Here is a 20,240-nt window from a genome sequence, read left to right as displayed (position 1 = left end):
GTTGTTGTCCCCCCCTCTGGCCCGGTGTTGTGGCCCCCCCCCCCCCTCTGGCCCGGTGATGTCGCCCCCCCCCCCCCCCCTCTGGCCCGGTGATGTCGCCCCCCCCCCCCTCTGGCCCGGTGTTGTCGCCCCCCCCCCCTTACCCGGTGTTGTTATCGCCCCCCCCCCCCCCCGGCCCAGTGTTGTCGCCCCCCCCTCTGGCCCGGTGTTGTCGCACCCACTAACTGTGCTTATTCAGCAGAGTATGCTGGGTCAATTAGATTGTGAGCTCTTTGGGACAGGGACTCATTTTCCGAAGTGTCACATTTTATGTCTTGAGGACGAGTTGCGCAGCGCGGGGCTCTCGTGCACGTAGGGCTGCGTTTTATAGTGCCGGCGACGTCAGGCTGCGGTCGCTGGAAAAATCAGATTGAGATGACTTCCAGCGATCGCGACCAAGTGCATTTGTTTTGGTGCGGCGTCGCTGTCTGGCACTATAAGCGCAGCCTAACACAGGGTTAAAAAGCTTTGAATTGCAGACCACTAGCGCTGCAGGGATTCAATGCTTGATCAAGGGGTTAATTTGTTTGATCTATTGCTATTAACCACCTATTGACTGGTTATAATGAGAATGTGTTTCACTGGAGTATCAGTGACACAAAACATGGCTTTTCTGAAGATCACCCGACCATCTAAACTGGACATTTAAATATGGTCAGATTCCACACCGTTATAATTCATATTGTTTCAGGTGCTGGATTTCTGTGTTTTTTGTTACTGATATTCCAGTGAAACACATTCTCCTCATTATAACCAGTCAATAGGTGCACGTATATGACGATTGCAGTACAGAACATGCATCGATAAAGTGAAGCACTACCTATTTTCGCTTTACATACATGTTCTGGGCCCATTGCGTACGTTAATGTGGGGTATGCCTGTGTTGTATTGCTTTGTATGAAAATCCTTTATTCTAGATGTATTACTACACTAAATTGGGTTAAGACGCTGTGAATTTTCTGCAGATCATGCCACGTTTCCCTTTGTACTCGCGGAGACTGAATGTTCTAAAAATAAATAAAATTTGCCGCCCCAAAATGTTGCTGCCCGGGTCTAATGGAAAACCCGCCACTGGCTGGGCGATTCCCTCTCAGGTGAAGATCCTCAAGGGGGCACAACCTGTCCCGGGCCTGGTGGCTGCAGGAGGGCCCGGCGGCCGGACAAAGCAGTTGCTGCCGGACCCCTGCTCTCCCCAGGTGCAGGCATCCTGCCACACTGTCCCATGCCGGGCCCCTGCTCTCCCCAGGTGCAGGCTTCCTGCCACACTGTCCCATGCCGGGCCCCTGCTCTCCCCAGGTGCAGGCCTCTTGCCACACTGTCCCATGCCGGGCCCCTGCTCTCCCCAGGTGCAGGCCTCCTGCCACACTGTCCCATGCCGGGCCCCTGCTCTCCCCAGGTGCAGGCCTCCTGCCACACTGTCCCATGCCGGGCCCCTGCTCTCCCCAGGTGCAGGCTTCCTGCCACACTGTCCCATGCCGGGCCCCTGCTCTCCCCAGGTGCAGGCCTCCTGCCACACTGTCCCATGCCGGGCCCCTGCTCTCCCCAGGTGCAGGCCTCCTGCCACACTGTCCCATGCCGGGCCCTCTGACGTCGGAGTGTGCCGGAAGCTGTGCCAAGTTCACTTCCAGCACGCTGACGTCAGAGGCCTGTCGCACGGCGCATCGGAAACTCGGCGTGGGACAGTGAGGGAGGCCTGCAGCTGGGGAGAGCCCGAGGGCCCTCACACAGCCACTGGCCTGAGACCAGCCCCAAGGTAAGAGGGTTATAATTGTGGGGTGTTTTTGTTTTGTTTATAAAAATATATGTTTTGGGGTTTTATATTGGTGGGGAGTTATATGTATTTCTGTTTTTTTTTACTATGTAGTGGGGGTATATGCATTGGGGATGTTTTTTTTTGTATGTATTTGGGGGCTTGAAGTTTTTTGTATTGGGGTGGGTGGGGTGTTTCTTGGTATATATTTTGTGAGGGGGAGGGAATGAGTGAGGGGGATAGTGGGGTAATTGACTGAGGGAGAGGAAAGAGAGGGTGAGTAAGGGGAAGCAGAGGAGAGAAATGCAAACGGGGCAGGGATTGAGGGGGGGAGTGAGGCAAGATGAAGGGGAGAGAAATACATGGGAAGATGGAGGGAAATAGAGGGGGCTTGTGAGGTATGAAATGGGGGGGGGCTCACAACTCTGTTGATGGGGGGAGGGGGCAGTCATTAGTCCTGGCCCTTGGGAAATCTGTTCCCATTAGTGGAGTCCTTGCTATTTCCCCAAAGGTGCCTTCCTCGGCACCCACTTAATTTTACACCTTTTATTATTCAATGTTGCCCTTTTCAGAGCCCGTTGTACTTTTTATTTATTTTTTTAAGGTGATTTTCTAGGATGTTTATGTATGATTTTATGATGTTGCAATTCAGAGATTGGCCTCCAACACAAACAATGGCTGTCATTTCCCCGTGGAAGTCAATGAGATGAAGTTCGAGTGATAAATTGATTGTATTTGCATTTGTAATCCTGATTTAAAAGGAAAAAACAGTGTACGTGTCTAAACAAACAAACAAAAAAAAAAAAACACTTTCTTGGTGGGAGTGCGCCTTGAATCCTTTGGGTGCTAAAACAATGTGTAACAAGAGTAAAATGTGTTTTAACCTAGGAAAGGACCGGATTTCAGAACTGAAGAAGGATTTGGAGTCCTTGTCGTCAACAGCAGAGAAAGCCTTTGCAGTAGAGCTGCTTAAAATGCCTTTGGCCATTAGACAGATGAAAAGACGGGACTTCCTCAGTAAGTATTCTGCGTTTACGGTAAATTTAGTAACAAACTGGGTTAATCGGCTTTAAATCAAACAGGTATACTGCTTGCAATCGCAAAACTCATTCATTAAAATCTTCACTGGTTTACATGTAACCACCATGTACCACCTTGCCTGGCTCTAATGGTGTTTACATGGAGTTGAACTATATACATAGCAATGCACAGTCTCTTAAACTTGTGTCGGTGCAGGCCGGGCGACGATATGCAGATAGAATAAGGATGGGCGCCAGGGACTCCTAGCTTTATTCACATTGTCACGTACGGCCCACCTGAGCACGCAACCTGCATACGGGACAAGGGTTAATACTCAATCTCACAAGCACTCCCACTTTTCACCTCCGCAGGTCTCTCAAATGGATAATATCTCCTATAGGACAAGGGTTAATACACAGCTCACACTGTCCAACTCGTCACCTTCGCAAAGGTCCCCCAAATTTGTTAACATCTCCCCTAAATCCGTCCCAATATACCACCTGTCACGAACAGCACACAAGTGAGCATGTGACTTGGATATGCAACCAGGGTTAATACACACAGCTACTCTAGCCAACTCGCCTTTCTTCTGCGCAAAGGTACCTCCAATTAGTTAATATTAACCCCTTTCTCAATTGAAATCGTATCTATACACTGCCACCACCTGGGCTATGCAAATAAGATTTCAAATTAATATTTACCTGGCCCCATGTCCCTGTTTGTTATAGAAAAACTATGCACTTTAACACACATCAGTTTTAGCAAAATGTGTCAAACGTAAACACTCTCTCCAGAGCGTGCACCGGTTCATTCAAAACCCAAAGCATTACTTATTAAATGTTTTAATGTATAGAAAAATACAGCACTTAGATTACAGAAAAAAGTATTATAAGAACATAGTTGTAATAAAATGCAGAATTTTCTTAAAATAAAAAGGATAGAATATAAGAGAACCTATAAATCACTGTCATGTTTTCCCCCCAGAGAGGTCACTGGTGCGGGAGAGGAGATTCACGTGTTTTGGTTTCAAACACACTGTTGAAATCTAATTTTCATAATCTTTTCCCAGACTTGAACACATTCTTTCCTGTGGAACCAGCATAAGTCCATCCCGTCGTAAATCAGCTGTTATATTGTCCCAAAACTGTCAGTGGAAAAAAACTTCTACTCAACAACTTTAAGCTTTGAGATACCTTGAGCCAGCGTCCTGTTTACGTTCATGTCGGGAGGACCATCATTTACTTAAATCTCTAGATTCTAACAGTCCGACAACAGGGCCTGGCCAAGGGGCAAGCAGGCCAGGCCAAAAAACATTTCTTTGTATTTTTTTCAAATCAAACTAACCACATTAAACCCCTGTGGCAACAGATGAATTAAAATGCATAATGTCTCATGACATTAGCATGGCACACATCCGTTCATAAGGCGCCATACAAGGATATACTTCATGTCAGACATATTAACTGGTGGCAAATCAAAGGTACTCTGTGCTTCCCCTACTAGCTCTCACTCCTACACTGAAGAGGTACTCTTGCTTGTTTCCCTTAGTATTGGTTAGATTGGCATTCTCCTGCATATGGTCAGTAGTGCCCCATCTCAAGTGGGCCTCTGTTGGCAATATTCTTCTTTCTAAGGCTAGTTCTATAGTGCCGGGGCGTGCTACGCTGTGCACGGCAGTTGTAGATGGCTGATGTCAGCCAGCCCTTCTATACAAGGGCCGCGCACGCACGGCGGGAAGCCGAAAGACAGCGGCGAAGATGGTGGGAAAGATTATTTGGAGCCGCTACCCGTGCGTGTGCGTGTGCGTGTGTGTGTGTGTGTGTTTAAATAAACTTTTTTTTTTTCCTTTAAAAAAATCTTATTTAGGACTTTCACATATATCTCTATCACACACCTTACTGAGTACTGCGTACCTTGTCCATGCATATTGGATTCGAAGTTACTAAGAACCTGCTGTTGGGGCAGACCCTCTTATGCTCGAGTCACTACTCTGAGAACTCCCTAAGCACATGCTTACTCCTTCCCGAAGGAGAACAATCTTGGGCCATTACTAAAGGTGCTAAATAAATAAAGCACGTTCCTTAACTGAACACAATAACAGGGACAGGACACTCCAATTACATTTATCATTTAAACATATTTACAGGACTGCCAGAAATGTAAGGAAACTGCTTCTAGAACATTGGTTGGAGCGATATACCTTGCTGTCTCACTATATCTCAGGTCACATGGTGGGGAGGGGCAATGCCAGTGATCCCTCCTGATTAACCCCTTACACCAATTGGTAGTCCCCAGTGGGGGGCTACAAAACAACGTATGTTCTCAGCTGATATTGTTATATAAATGTAAGGAAAGGCTTGCTAACTTGTTTCGATGAGATGTCAAAGCAAATGTAACTAAATGTATTAATGGTAAATACAAGGAATTTCCAAGGGCTGTATAAAGGACACAGGGTCATACCTTGAGATTGGAGGAAAGGAGTTTTCACCAGCAGCAAAGAAAATGGTTCTTTTCTGTAAGGTCAGTTTCACATGTGGAGCTCATTACCCATGGAGACTGGCAGAAACAATAGATATCTTTAAGGAAACCGTAGACCACCTCCTGTTTGGAATGGTGTACAGGGATATACCAAATAAGTGCAACATGGGAAGGATGTTTATGGTTGTGCGAGACATTATTGGCAAATGTTTTAGTTTTCCTGCCTCTGGATCAATATAAACACCAATATCTAGTATGGGATGTTTGGCCACGGCTGATTGGGGTCACCTGGTCACAAGTACCTCGCCACAGACACCATCTTTAAATGGCAATGTCTCGCCAAGCTCGGCTCTGACGCGCTCCCGCTCCGACAAACCATGTTTAAATGTTCCGCGGTCTAGGACGTGTAGCAGTCCCACATGGGACATTTTAAATATGGCTTGTCAGTGCGAAAGCGGGCAGAGCTTGTCAGACAATTGCGGGACACTGCCATTTAAAGATGGCGTCGGAGCAAGGTGCCCAATTACCCATTTTCAGAAATAACCTTCTCTTGTCATTACTACTGTAGTCATCTATCAATTCTAGTACTATTACCATCTCCTGTCGTCTGTGCCAGAGTATTTTATAATACAATGTTACTGTGCAGTAGCAGACGGAAGGTTTTAGAATGATTCTTGGATTGCCAATAACGGGTCAGGTTTTAAGGATATCCCTGCTGAGCCACTGACAGCCACCTGTGCTGCATCAGGGATATCCTTAACCTGACCTGTTGGTGGCCCTTGAGGACTGCAGCTGCCCACCCCTGGCCTACACAATCATTCAATGCCATAGCTTATTTTGTATTTTTTTGTATTTGCAGGTACATATGGAGGTGACAAGGCGGCTGTTGCTGCAGCTGTGGTAAAGGGCCCCTTTTATATGGATTTTCATGACGTCGCGTTTTTGATTTAGCATTAAAACTGCACAATACGTAGGTGACTGTTTTGCACGTGTCCATTTAAAATAAACAAAATGAATGTGGTACAGTATATGAACATTTGCACTTGGGAATACAGATAAATGGTAGAATTGTAGAAGTAGAAATTGCTGAAACGTATTTCCATGTTGATGTCGGAAACATTGCAGGCGTCGACATTCCCATTAAACCATTTAGAAACAAAACAGGAGTGTTGGTGCCCGCGCTTAATTACAAGGCTGCGGTCACGCACCCTAATTTGAATAAAAATCTGCAAAATAAATGTGATTAGCAAAACGCTTTAACTTTTATGATACAAAGTAGGATTGAAGTGTAAAATGTCTGTATGTACAGTATGTTGAAAAGTAGGATTTTTTTAAGTGTACAATAACCCTTATGGCAGTAGGCCGATATTGATAGTGTGTGTTTATATTATATTTCATGCATTATCCTGCTTGCATCAAACCACAGATACACACGCTGTATGTGTTTTTCCCAACAGATTCAATGCTCAGATGATGAAATATCTGAGCCAAAATTGGTAAGAAAAAATAGTAAAAAGGGTAAGTATGGGCCCCATAAGCTGGCAGAAGATACTGCTGCGGATTGGTAACAGGCCTTTTGAGGGTTTGTTTTGTTTCCCCTCTTTATTCTAGTTAAGGTCACAACGATTGTAGAATACCCAGATGACCAGAGAACCAGGGGCATGTCAACCACTGCAAAGAACAGAACCGTTCAAAAGGCAAGTCCAGACTGCCACGGTTCTTCACATTACTGTGAGACAAATCAACTGTGTAGCCAATTCCAGTCCTCGAGAGCCCACCAACTGGTCATATTTTCAGGATATTCCTGCTTCAGCACAGGTGGTCTTTGACTGAGCCCCTGAATGAACCACCTATACTGAAGCAGGGATATCCAGAAAACCTGACCAGTGGGTTGGCCCTTGAAGAGGAGTTGGTAACTCCTGCTGTAACTGGTGTGCAGTTCAGTATCTGTATTTTGTACACATACAATCAGGCTCCAGATTAAATAAATGCAGCGCATTTAGAATTTCACCTGCCTGGATATTTTAATTGTGTGAACATTGTATTACGTGCTCTTGGAATCCAATCTAAGCCCCATCATACAGAAGCAAAGTATTTGTTGCATTAAATATGAAAATGGTGGATGTTGTGTAAACAAATTGAACTTCAGTTCTTAGTTCCTTAGCCGCTCAGTGCTCCACTTTTAATTTATCAGAGTTGTGAAGATAAAACGTTTATACTAGTCTTAAAATTTAACCAACTGTTTTGTTTTTTGTTTTTTTTGTTTTTTTGCATATTTCATGTCTTAATTTAATTGGACACTTCAAACCTCTATACATGAATGTTATTGTTTTTTATTTTTTAAGGTGGCAAAAAGCAAATCTTTGCTTTCTTTAACTAATAAAAATGGCAAGAAAACAACCTCTTTAACCAGGTAAGACCACATTATTATATACATTTGTGAGTATAGGATCTGTACATCTTGGTTGTCTTTAAATTCTTCTCTATCTGTTCACCGGACAAATAATAAATATGGTTGAAGTTTTGATGTATGTTAATAAAACACAACTCTGTAAGATGTATTCAATATTAAACTTTCAAGATGTAATAGATTTCAGTCAATCTGCTGTAGTTCTCTTGCGTATGTGTGAGCATTGCATGCTAGAGCAGTGTAACCATTTCATTTGGCCGTAGGTCTGTATCTGCTACACCTATAGACAAGGCTTCCAATAAGATCTTCGGTGCATCTACCAGGACAACGCTCTGTACAAGGTACATGCATTCTGCATTGGGGCCTCTATCTAAAATGCAAACTAAGATTTATGAGCAGTCCTGACTGACATTAGAAAATGAACTGGAAAGGTACAGTAATGCAGGAAACGCTTCGGTTTGCCGCTTTTTGTGTAGATGACTTGCGACACTACCGAGCCAGGTTGTTGGATAGGGGGTAACATGGCGCGCTGGTACTTGCAATTCTGTTCCTGATACAGGAGGAGAATGTGGGGAGGGTCGCAGACAATTTCCCGGGGCCCAGGACTAGTTATTACACCCCCCCCCCCATGTCAGCGGTCTTGCGTGCCCCCTCTATTTCCCCACCTTCCCATGTATTTCTCTCCCCTTGTCTCACTTCCTCCTTTCCTCACACCCCCTCTCTTCTTCCCCCCCCTCCATCAATTACCCCACTCCTCACTCATTCCCTCCCCCTCACACAATCGCCCCACAAAATACATACAAAAAACATCCCCATACCCAAATACATACAAACCCCAAATACATACAAAAAACCCCACCCCTTAAATACATACTCTTCTTCTCTTGGGGGGGGGGGGGGGGGGGGGGAAGCACGCACGGGAAGGGAGCATGGTGCACAGGAGGGTAGAGGGAAATCACACTGGAGCATAGGGGGAAACAAATCCCAACTTTGTTCAAGGTAAAAGTTAAATGATCTGTCCTGGTCACTTCCTACCTGCATAGCCTGTCACAGAGCCGTGTCCTGCAGCAGCTGCTATCTGGGAGCAAAGTGGGCTGAGAGGAGCAGAGGCAAGTGCTTGGTGCAGGGCGCTTTTTAAAGCGCAGAATCCTGTGCAATGGCGCCTGCCTAAAACAGTCCCTAGGGAAACGACACTGGGTCTGAAACACCTTTTTCCTGTTCACCCTGGCAGTGGGCACTGTGGGGTTAACTCAATCCTTGGCTTAGTAGGACAGGAAATTGAATTCTTGCAGGTAGGCCATAAAGGCCCCTCCCCCTACCTGCAGGTAGGCCATAAAGGCCCCTCCCCCTACCTGCAGGTAGGCCATAAAGGCCCCTCCCCCTACCTGCAGATGAGCCTTGTTCCTGTCCTACAGCTATGAGCAGGTTTTACTTAGTTAAAGGACTCGCCTGACTGTAATTAGTGCAGTAAAGCCAGGGAATCTCAGATTCTCCTCTCCCTGAAGCTCCGATCGACGTGCCCTGGTGGGTATCAAGATGGAGGCCTGCGCGACCCCATGGAAGTGTCTCGGAACGCTGGGGCAAAACAGCAGGGCTGTATGAGCAATGGAGGCTGTGTATACCGCACAGGCGTCTAAGAATGCAGCGGTGTGGGAGAGAAGCCAGCCAGGCGTCTCAAGCAGAGCACTGCGCGTGCTGCTTCCCCACTGGTGGGCAAGGGTGCGCCAGGGCCGAGAGCTCTGACTGGGCTGATGTCACTATGCGACGGAACAGTGTGAGAGGAGCGCTGAAGCAGCAGCAGCACGGAACGCTCGGCAGATAGAGGAAATCGGCCCCAAGAAGCTGAAAGGAGTGTGGAAGCCGCATGGACACTGCTGGAAGTAAAGGGTCGCTGACAAAAATTAGGCGAGTCCTTAGATTAGTTCTACAAAGGATTTAAGAGTGGATTGCAGGAACTAAGGGAATAGGTTTTATTTTTTTAACTTTAGTTCTATGGTTGTACAACCAGAGGAAGGAAATTCAAAGGGCTCAGAGTCCTGCATCAGAAGAAAAAAGCTGCTAAAAAAAGTAAGTGATGAGCAGCTTGTGAAAAGCCAGCCTTAGGCTGAGGACCCGCGGCGCATGCCAGTCACTACTGCGGTCTGCAGCTGACCTTTCTCCGGTGCGGGGGGGGGGGGGGGGAGAAGGCGTTTATGCGTGAAGACGCAGAGGTTGTGGGTCTGCAGGAGGGGGAATTTTTGGTCCGGGAGGAGAGGGATAGATTGTGCACACTTCCCTCCCAAGCCGCCTCCCTCCCGTAGCGCCCTTCCTTCCCCCCTCATTGGCTTACTCGTGCACCACGTGACGCATCAGCGCTTCTGATCACCAGAAGCTTGCAGCTCCAGGCGGCTGACGTGTCACAGCACGCAGTCACAGCACGCAGTCGCAGCACGCAGTCGCAGCACGCAGTCGCAGCACGCAGTCGCAGCACGCAGTCGCAGCACGCAGTCACAGCACGCAGTCAGCCACGTCTTCCTTGACCTTAGATGGCAAGAAGCTTTGTGCAGACTGCCTTAAAGCTGCAGCAGGAGAGTCACATGAGCAGAGGAGAACTTTCCTAGCTTGGATGAAAGAAACATTGTTGATTCTGCAGTGAAGCCAGCGCAAAAGAGCCTGTATAGAGTTAAAGATTCCTCATCAGACTAATCAGTTTGTGTTGCCAGGTGTCAGATGGAGTGTGATTCATCAGAGCAAGAAATGCAAACTGAAGAATCGGAGTTTGATTTAGACATGGTGGACCCTCTTATAAAGGCAATGAGGGAAACATTGGAGCTAGAGGATAAGGAAGAAATGGTTAACAAATCAGAAATTATTCGGGATAAGGCAGAAGAAAACATTTTTTTCCCCAATTCATCAAGGAGATGATACAGATGGAATTGTCACAGCCGGATAGAAAACTAAATATGCCCAAAAAGTGTAATAGAATGTATCCATTTTCACAAAAAGAGGTAAAACACTGGGAAGTCAGTCCTAAAATTGATGCAGCAATTTCCAGGGTGTCAAGGATAACAACTATACCAGTTGAAGATGCAGCATCCCTGAAAGATGTAATGGATAAAAAAATGGATAGATTTTTAAAAAGGGCCTATGTAATCGCAGGTACAGAATGCAAACCAACGACATCAGTGGCAAGAGCAATGCGGATATGGATTGCTAATGTAGAAGGAGCATTGGAGAAAGGAGTAAAGAGAACTTCTATTCTGAAGGTGTTGTCTGAAATCAAGTGGGCAGCGGACTGCATAGCGGAAGCGTCACTGGATGCAGTGAGACTGGCAGCCAAGTCAATGGTTTGTACAGTAACAAGAGCACTAATGTTCAGAAACTGGATGGCAGACTCGGCTTCCAAGAACAGTTTATGTAACTTGCCCTTTGAAGGACAATTCCTATTTGGGAATAAATTGGATGCGATTTATAAATAAAGCGTCTGGAGGTAAAAGAACGTTTTTTACCACGAGAGTAGAAATAGAAGATATGGCCCTACATTCCACCAGGCGGAAAAGACACAGTATAGGGAAGCAAGAACATATCGTCCTGGAAAAACGTTTTCAACACAAACGTCATGGAGAGGCGGACAGAATAAGCTTTTTCGTGGCGCCAGGGGGCGAGTGTCTTTTGCCAGAGATTCTCATGAAGATTGGGGGGTCCAGCGACTTCCCGTTAGAGGAAGACTGGACCCATGTCGCTTCAAATTGGTTCAATCATTAAGACAGGTGGGTACTACAGATCATTTCTTTAGGGTACCACCTGGCGTTCAAGAACATCCCAAGAAGGGATATATTAAGAACAAAATACTCAGACAAAAGAAAAAATAAAGCAAATGAGTTTGCTCTTGAAGGATTTATTTCAGGCCAATGTAATAACAAGGGTTCCTCAAAGACTGAGGAGAAAAGGCATTTATTCCAAAATCTTCTGTATAGAAAAGGCATCAGGAGGCTGCAGAGCAGTATTGGATCTAAGAACAGTAAATACCTATTTACAAGTAAGAATTAAAAATGATTTCATTAAATATCATTCAAGAAATCATCCAATCCTTTGGTTTTACATCAATAGATCTAAAATATGCCTTTTTACACATTCCTATAGCAAAAAGACATCCAATGTCTCAGATTTACAGTAAATCAACACCACTACCAATATACGGCTCTGCCGTTTGGACTGCCAACGTCTCCCAGAACATTCGCAAAGGTGTTGGCCCCAATTGATGGCAGAATTAAGGAAAATGGGCGGGGAGATTTATCAATATCTAGATGATATCCTGAACGAGTCGCACAAAGAGAAACTGCTACTAGACAGTCATGTCTTTTCTAGAACAGCATGGCTGGATCATAAATGTCGACAAGAGCCAGCGAATACCAACAGTCACTAAAATTCCTGGGAGTAGAATTTCACGCGGCAGGAGAGGTGCGATTTGCCATACTCGAGGATCCAAGATATTGGTGTTCAGACAAGAACACTCAGAACAGTGAACACATCAGCAGCAGACTGCATGAGACTCCTGGTAAAGTTTACTTCAATGTTAAACGTAGTAAAATGGGCAGGTCTACACGAGACCATTGCAACAAAAAAATTATAACAGTGAAACAGAGATCCCAAAGATGTAAGACAAATATACATATACCCACACACAGAGAACCAAGATGGTGGGAAAAGGGACAGAACCTATTAAAAGGACATACGTTGCACCAGAAAGAATGGGTAACAATTGCCACAGACGCAAGCAGCACAGGTTGGGGAGCCCAATTGGGGGACTTGCTGGTACAGGGTTCTCGGACAACCAAAGAAGTTGTCAAACCTGCTGGAACTCAAGGCCGTGCATAAAGCATTGGAAGCATTCCAAAGCCAGGTAAAATATGGAAATGTACAAATAGTCAGACAACAGAGCCTCGGAGATGTATAGATATAGATAGCGGTTACAGATAACCGCCATACATATTCCAGGGCCAGAAAATATTACAGCAGATTTTTTTCAGTCACAACCTGATTCAGCCGGGAGAATGGTGGTTGGTAGAACGCTGGGGACAGCCAGAGATAGATCTGATGGCTACTCGCCAAAACAGAAAGGTGGCGAATTATTGCACAAGGCATTTTCATCTCACAGCAAGTCGCATAGATGCTTTCAATTTTCAGTGGCAATTCAATCTGGCATATCTGTTTCCTCAAATTCCTCATTTCAAAGATGGTGAGGAAGATCAGGAACGATCAAGCAGAAGTGATACTGGTGGTACCATATTGGCCGAGACCATGGTTTGCCCATCTCATAAACATGGCAATACACTCAGTGGCATCTTTCAAGTATATCAAGGAACTGACGCAACAAGGACCAGTATATCACCCAGACCCCAAACAATGGGCCTTGGTGGCTTAGTGAGTGAGTGGGAGACTGAGAGCACAATAACTTTGTTGGAAGCAAAGAAAAAAAATCCCTTTCCTTCCCTTCTCCAAATACTGTGACACTCGTAGAATTTCTACAGGAAGGGTTTGATGGAGGACTCGGCCTCTGTTCATTGAAGGTGCAAGTTTTGGCATTGTCGGCACTGTTGAAGAATCTAGCAACTGAGACTTATTCGTTTCTTACAAACGGTCAAGAGTAGAGTGCCGATATGGGACCTGTCACTGGTACTGGATGTTTTCACTATGCACCCATTAGAACTATCGATCAAATACCCTTAAAGTTACTATCATGAAAGGTGACATTCCTGATAACATCAGCAAGGGGAGTAGGAGAATTACAAGCCTCGTCTTGTAAAGAACAGTTTCTGGTCATCCACCAGGATAAAGCAATGTTGCAGCCAGTATATAATTTTTTTGCCGACTGTTTCTCAATTTCATACGAACCAAGAAATTGTAATTCCTTCATTTTGCCCAACCCCAGGTAACAAGGAAGATATTGCATAACCTTTTTCTTTTCCTGGAACCATGGCAGTGGGCACATAGGAAGGGTAACTATGTATGCCTAATATATATCAGTTGTGTTTTCAGCTATGGGAGAATCCAAAGACTAATCTGCAGGTAGTGGGAGGGGCCTTTATGGCCTATCTGCAGGTAGTGGGAGGGGCCTTTATGGCCTATCTGCAGGTAGTGGGAGGGGCCTTTATGGCCTATCTGCAGGTAGTGGGAGGGGCCTTTATGGCCTACCTGCAAGAATTCAATTTCCTGTCCTACTAAACCGAGGATGCAGTTAATCCGATGGTGCCCACTGCCATTGTTCCAGGAAAATAAAATTACGGTAAATTGCATAAACTTTCTCTTATTGGTGCAAACAAGGGCTTTCTAAAAAAAAAAACACCAATTGATATACGCACTTGAGTTTGTCGTATACCGAAAAACCTTGGTGCGACTGGGACTGACTGCTTTATGTGCTGTTAGTATGAAATCCATGTCTGTAGTTTACCATCAGGGAAAATATTGGGTCATGTGATGAAGTATTAGATCCATCTAAGAGATTGCATTTTCATGGGAACTTAATAGTTTCCCTCTTTGGTGTGTTCCAGACGCACAGGGGTCATGTTTAATAAATGCTTTGTTGTTGCCAGAACCTCAATGACTCCTCTCCTGCGATCTGCCCGAAGTGGGGAAATCTTTTCGTATGGAGGCAGTCCGCTGTTTGATAAAGGAGTCCCATTTGTTAATATACCGCTGGCCGACGGACAGGTATTGTATCTATACAAACTATTTTATATAGTGTTATGTACAAGACGGTATCTGATTCCTATTTTATTTGACGCACATGTTCCAAAGTTCAACACCATTCTTAAACAAGCGTGAGATTTACAGGTTAAATGCAAATAATAAAATCCTCTTTAGGTATGTGTGTGTGTGTGTGTGTGTGTATGTATAATATTTTTTATTTGTACAACATCAAGCCTATACACGACTTTACTAAAAAGACCTTTGACTGAAAGGAGATGCAACCGTAGTTGCATAAAAAAAATATTAATTATACTTGGGCAGGGACCTTTCCTATTGTCTGTCTTCACATATATGTACTCTTGCCATACAATGTTATCCTCCCTCCCACATTGTTCTGCGCTGTGGAATATGTTGGCGCTTTACAGAAGAAACCTATATACTGTATAATGAAAGTCTAGACATCAGCATTTCTCGAACAATGCTTATTTGGTATTGGAGAATGTAACCAGGATAGAAAAAGAACATCAAGTTGCACACAAACACACAGCCATAAAGTGGGCAACAGAGAAAATTGGAAAACTCCTGTTTTGGGGTCTTTGGAACAAGGGGCTGGGAGCTTGGTCTCAGCTGCATATAATGACCATTCTGCTTCCTGTTCAGTCTGTGTTTTCTTCTGGAGATGACTTGCATAATCTAGATGTGGAGCTGCTGAATGGAGATACTGTACAACACATCCACAACCTAGTGGTAAGTTGGTCCTGTCTTTCACAACTGTGTATTACAGCTGTTTTCATGTGTTCACAAACTTATTGCACCTGTTGGTTCATTTTTGTTTTCAGAATATATTCAGACTCCTAGTGCAAAGATCTGTTAGGATGCAGGCGCTACAGCCAATTTCCCATCTAAAAATGTATAATGTATAGCAAATTATTAGTGAAAAGACCTAACCCGATTTTCTCTCCAAACTAATCCATGCCAACTAGGTTGGCTTTGTTAGGCCTCGGCCATGTTTACCGCTTGCTGGCGGAAGCGTGCTGAGGCGCACTCCCGCTCAGCACTGAGCCCCTACAGCCGCAATTAGAGCGGCTTTAGTAGGGGCTCACCTGCGCTTCCGTGCGCTTGCGGAAGCGCAGGTCTTAGGGGAATTTAAAATTCCCCCGCTTGCCCCCGCGACAGGCCGGTCACGTGAGCGGTTCACCCAATGACAAGACACTGGGTTCCTTTGGCTTTGAAGGTCTATCTATTGTTGAAACTTCAGAGTAGTAGCTTACACAAAATCTATCCCCTTTAACTAGACACGGTGCCCTCTTTCTCCTTTTTGTATGCCTTTACAATCCAAACCGTTAAGCAGTTTAGAATGAACCCAAATATACAAGGAATTAAAATGGGTACAGAAACCTACGAGACTTCACTGTTCGCTGATGCCAAATCAGGATAATGTCAATCTACTGACCTTGCTCCCTAACTTGCAAGGCGTCCTATCTGAATTTGGACTATCTGACTATAAAATTCTGTGGAATCTGAAGACCTAAATCGTACCCTTGCACATAATGACGTGAATCTACTTCAGATACATTTTAGCTACAAATGGAAAGAGACTCCATTTGAAATACTGTGGAAATTTCCCTAATCTAAATTTCCCAAATGAAAAAGGACCTGTGACTATGGAACACATTTCTTGGCTGGGTTGTAACCAATCGTTTTTTGTTTTTTTTTAAATATATGAACATCATGCTGAGGTTGCTCCATTTTCAAACCTTACTGATTTTACCATCCCTCATAAATTGAAATAATTTGTTTTGGAGATTTTTAATGTATGGCTAAATAAGAAACCTAGATTGGCGATCAGTCCTTTTTGGCTCAAATTAGGTTTTTGGTCTGACCATTCCTGATATTACCCTTCTGCCCATCTCAAGCAAATTTTTTTTTTTTTTTTTAATCATTTTGACCATAAATTGTTGGGTCAACAGTCTTCTTACGCAAAACCCTTAACATTGCCTACCCTACTCTGGTTGGAAATACAATTTCTTCAAAAACTTGCATCCCTAGTGATTTACAGTAGGCACTTGGGAAGTTGATTAGCTTTGGCGGCTTTCCATCTAAATTAATGCTCTTTTGACAATCTGCAATACTAGTGCCTTAATGCTTGGAAAGTCCAATATTATTGATATAGAGAACATATTTTCCAAAAAGAAATCCTTAAAGTTCCAAGAACTGTTACAAATGTACCTTACTGGAATCAGAATGATTGAGGTCTGGCATTTTATTCTTCAGGTCTACCCGAACCTGGAGTTTCCATAAACTAACATTAAAATGTATTTTTTGTAGAATCAGGGAATATCAAAGGTTTTATCTATGTTCTAAGCACTGGAAGTGGGAATCTGACTTGAATGTTTAGAACCAATGATAACTAGGCTGATATTTGGGACAATGTCAAGATTCCCTTCTCCCCAAAAAAAGTTTTGTTTTTCCAACCTGGCTAAATTCATTGAAAATATGAATACCTTGTCACACAAACTTCATTTCTGATAGTTGTGGCTGCCAGATGCTCCATTTCACTGGCTTGGAAGAACCACCACTCAAACACTGGAGTGGAGGAAGTGATGCTAATGGAATGACTGACCTCTTTTCTTGAACACAATACAAGGGTCCCAATTTTTTGGGAAAAGTTTTCGTGTTAATAGAGAATAGAAGTAGTCTGCTAAGCACTACTTTAAAAAAAAAAAAAAAATATTTCTGTATAGGTTGTCATCTCTAACAAGTTCAGTCTCTAAATGTATCTGAGTTACCACCTTTTTATAAAAATTTTTTTTTTCCCCCCTCCCCTGTATACCCTTTTGATGTACAAAATATTCCCAGTGATGCATCAACCTAATCGATGGGGACATATAAATCTCGTTACATGACATGCTTTGTTTGACCCAGAGTATCACGTTAACTGGTGCAATAATGCTTGCTACATCTTTGCATATATATTTCTCTACCAAATGACTTAACTTAATCTACTACAAACAGAACAGTGATTAATTTGACACTGACAATCTCGTAAAAGTGAACATTATACAGTATGGCATTGTATTCAAAACAATGGTATTTATGTTTGGGGGGATGAGCTTCAACAAACAGCGATAGTGATCTGGGGACCTGACGTTCTTTTCTTTCAGAGTCAACTAACAGATCTTTGTGTGAAAGCATCAAATCAGCAATCTGGGAACCCCACCTGAACTGACTCTTGTCAGTCAACACTATATAAATATTTTTTTTTTTATGCTTCTTGAAATCTTACAGGGTTCTTTTATTATGGATTTATTTTTCTTTGTGTACACTTGTTTGTCTGTAAATAGTTTATATTGTTAATGGCATTGGAATAAAATATCATTTTTCCTATATTTGTGTGGTGTTTATTTAAAGGCGTCTTGTACCGTTGGCCATGTAGCAAAAACCTGAGCCTCCCTAGCTACTTTGTGTTTTCATTCATTCATTCATTGTCCATAGTGAAGATCAGAGCATGGTACATTATAAAGCGGGAACACCGGCACACCTCTGTAGAACAGATGACGTAAATGGTAACGTTTTGCTCCCCAATGACACCTTCATCAAGCACAAACGAGACCCCCCCCCTCCCTCCCTCCCCCCTATAATCTCACACCAATGGGAATGGCACAAAGTAGTCAGATGTAAGCATGGAAACATTTTTGCTCAGTACAGAATAAAGAACTCTTGAGAAATTCATGGTCAGAGAATGTAAGACATTAACAATGTAGTAAGTGATTCTAAGTAAAACAAATGGTGCCACAGTTGAAACCATGTCAGTGGGGCTGAGCACCTAGGACTACTAGGATTCCCGCTGTATGCGCTTTTGGCTTCAGTATAACACTGTGGGTGATAGACATCTGACCGGAACTAGAAGACTATTTGGTCTGTGTCCCGTCTGATGCTTGATCCTTGTGAAAGACTTCTGGTCTCCAGTGACAGTGGTGCCACAGTTGGAGAATGTCACTGCAACAAACGCTTGGGAAAAAATGAGATCTAAGACATCAAAAAAAAAAAAAGCCAATGAGGAATTCAGTCTGTGATCAGGTTTTAGGCGCTCAAGTCCAGGGACAAGCGGAAACCAGCGTTCTTGCCGTGGTACTAGGAGGGGGATGACATCATTGATAAATAGCATAAAAATTCCTGGTGGGATTTTCAAAAAGAAATAGGACAGGGGTGGCCAACTTTTTTTTTTTCTTTCTCTTCCCCCCCATCTTCCTTTTCTCCAAGGTGAGCTAATAAAGGGGTACACCTGTTTGGCAGGCAACTGTCCCTCACTACATCCAGTTTAATTGAATAGCTAAAACTAAATATCGCCAAAAGTAAAGGATAATGAAAACATTACAAATGTTTATCTATTGAGAAGAAACTTGAAATCCTCTAATCTGAATTTAAAATGTCTATTTGATTTCTGAACTAACTTGTATTTTTAGTTTAGTGTCTCAATATTAGGATTGCTTTTTGAGGTTAACAGAAGCAGATCCCACAGGAGCATCTGTCAATACAGACCTGTACTTATTTTTAACAGATAATTGCTAGAATAGTCTGCTCACAAAACAAATATGGGGAATAACAAATTGAATATTTAAATTGTTTTGTTTCTAATTGTTAAAGAAGTTATTACAATTGTGTTCATTTTGAAAATGTTAATCAACTTTCCTCTTATGTTTTTTTAATTTTAAGGATTTCATATTGTTCCTTTCTTTAATGCAAAGTGGTGAAATAATAAGTGCAAATAGCGCTCGTGCAAACAAAATACAGTGATATACAATATGGAACCTGTGATACAGAGTATGGTGAAGGTAGTCCTTGAGCTCCCTGAAAGGTTGATCTGGTATCTCCCAACCAGATATGAAGTCTGCGTGAAGAAACCTCCTATGGCGCTGAGGAAAGAATGGAAGTGGAATCTTGTGCAAAAGTTCTTTTCTTATGCTGTAAACCTCAGAAAAGGAAGACAAAGAAAGGCAAAAGACACTGCAATAGTGTATTACCCAGGGACATAATATGGTGTATGTATTGAGAGCATTTATTTAATAAAACAATTAATATTAAACAATTAATATAAAACAGTTGATCAATCAGATGTATGAGTATAAAACTTCCAAGCACTTGAGGAAGATATGCTGCTCCGCCGTGGTAAAATTGAAATCCTACTCACCGGACATGAGTAGGACACGCGCAAGGGTTTTGGGTCTTTAGCTGCTGCTGGATACACGAGGACTTTCATTAGGGTGTTTCCAAAAAGACAATCATAACAATTATCCCAATTGAACTATCTGGGGTATAAAAAGAAGCATAGTCCCATGTAGCAACCATTCCTGACGAAGAAACCCTTCAATAGGATTTTCGAAACGCGTTGGAAAGGTTTTTGGCCACTCAGGGACACCGTAGCAGTGTTATCCAGGCGGTGACGTCAGCGGAGGAGACGATCGAATGAACTCTGTCGGCAAGGAGTCCACGAGTATTGCAGGCGGTCCCCCCGCATCAACAGACGGTTGCACCCCACGGCGAGCGGTGTCTCCTGAAGATAAAGACCCTAAACCATTGCGCATGTCCTACTCATGTCCGGTGAGTAGGATTTCAATTTTACCACGGCGGCGCAGCATATCTTCCTCAAGCACAAGCGCTTGGAAGTTTTATACTCATACATCTGATTGATCAACTGTTTTATATTAATTGTTTCATATTAATTTTTTTATTAAATAAATGCTCTCAATACATACACCATATTATGTCCCTGGGTAATACACTATTGCAGTGTCTTTTGCCTTTCTTTGTCTTCCTTTTCTGAGGTTTACAGCATAAGAAAAGAACTTTTGCACAAGAATCCACTTCCTTTCT

The 20,240-nt window shown here is 43.5% G+C and overlaps 1 protein-coding gene across 1 annotated transcript; it reads left to right on the top strand.

Annotated features, from left to right (window-relative positions):
* Positions 1 to 1,511: 1,511 nt before the first annotated feature.
* LOC142470269 (borealin-2-like) lies at positions 1,512 to 17,753 on the top strand. The gene is made up of 11 exons (XM_075577210.1): positions 1,512 to 1,792; positions 1,904 to 1,908; positions 2,678 to 2,806; positions 6,147 to 6,187; positions 6,745 to 6,805; positions 6,899 to 6,984; positions 7,633 to 7,700; positions 7,961 to 8,038; positions 14,270 to 14,387; positions 15,027 to 15,113; positions 17,531 to 17,753. Exons 1-11 carry the CDS (start codon positions 1,512 to 1,514, stop codon positions 17,588 to 17,590), a joined length of 1,014 nt encoding a protein of 337 aa, XP_075433325.1. The 3' UTR covers positions 17,591 to 17,753.
* The last annotated feature ends 2,487 nt before the right edge of the window (positions 17,754 to 20,240 follow it).

The sequence above is a fragment of the Ascaphus truei genome, chromosome 19, assembly GCF_040206685.1.
Source record: "Ascaphus truei isolate aAscTru1 chromosome 19, aAscTru1.hap1, whole genome shotgun sequence".
Classification (NCBI taxonomy): domain Eukaryota; kingdom Metazoa; phylum Chordata; class Amphibia; order Anura; family Ascaphidae; genus Ascaphus; species Ascaphus truei.
Note: the sequence above shows the minus strand (reverse complement) of the source record. Positions and strands in the feature narration are given on the sequence as shown.

Excerpts from the sequence above, each read along its gene's own strand:
- LOC142470269 (XM_075577210.1), top strand. The coding sequence starts at position 1,512 with ATGCCGGGCCCCTGCTCTCCCCAGGTGCAGGCCTCCTGCCACACTGTC. Across the intron at positions 2,807-6,146 it reads GAAAAGACGGGACTTCCTCA|GTACATATGGAGGTGACAAG; the intron begins GTAAGTATTCTG and ends TTGTATTTGCAG. Across the intron at positions 6,806-6,898 it reads AAGAAAAAATAGTAAAAAGG|TTAAGGTCACAACGATTGTA; the intron begins GTAAGTATGGGC and ends TCTTTATTCTAG.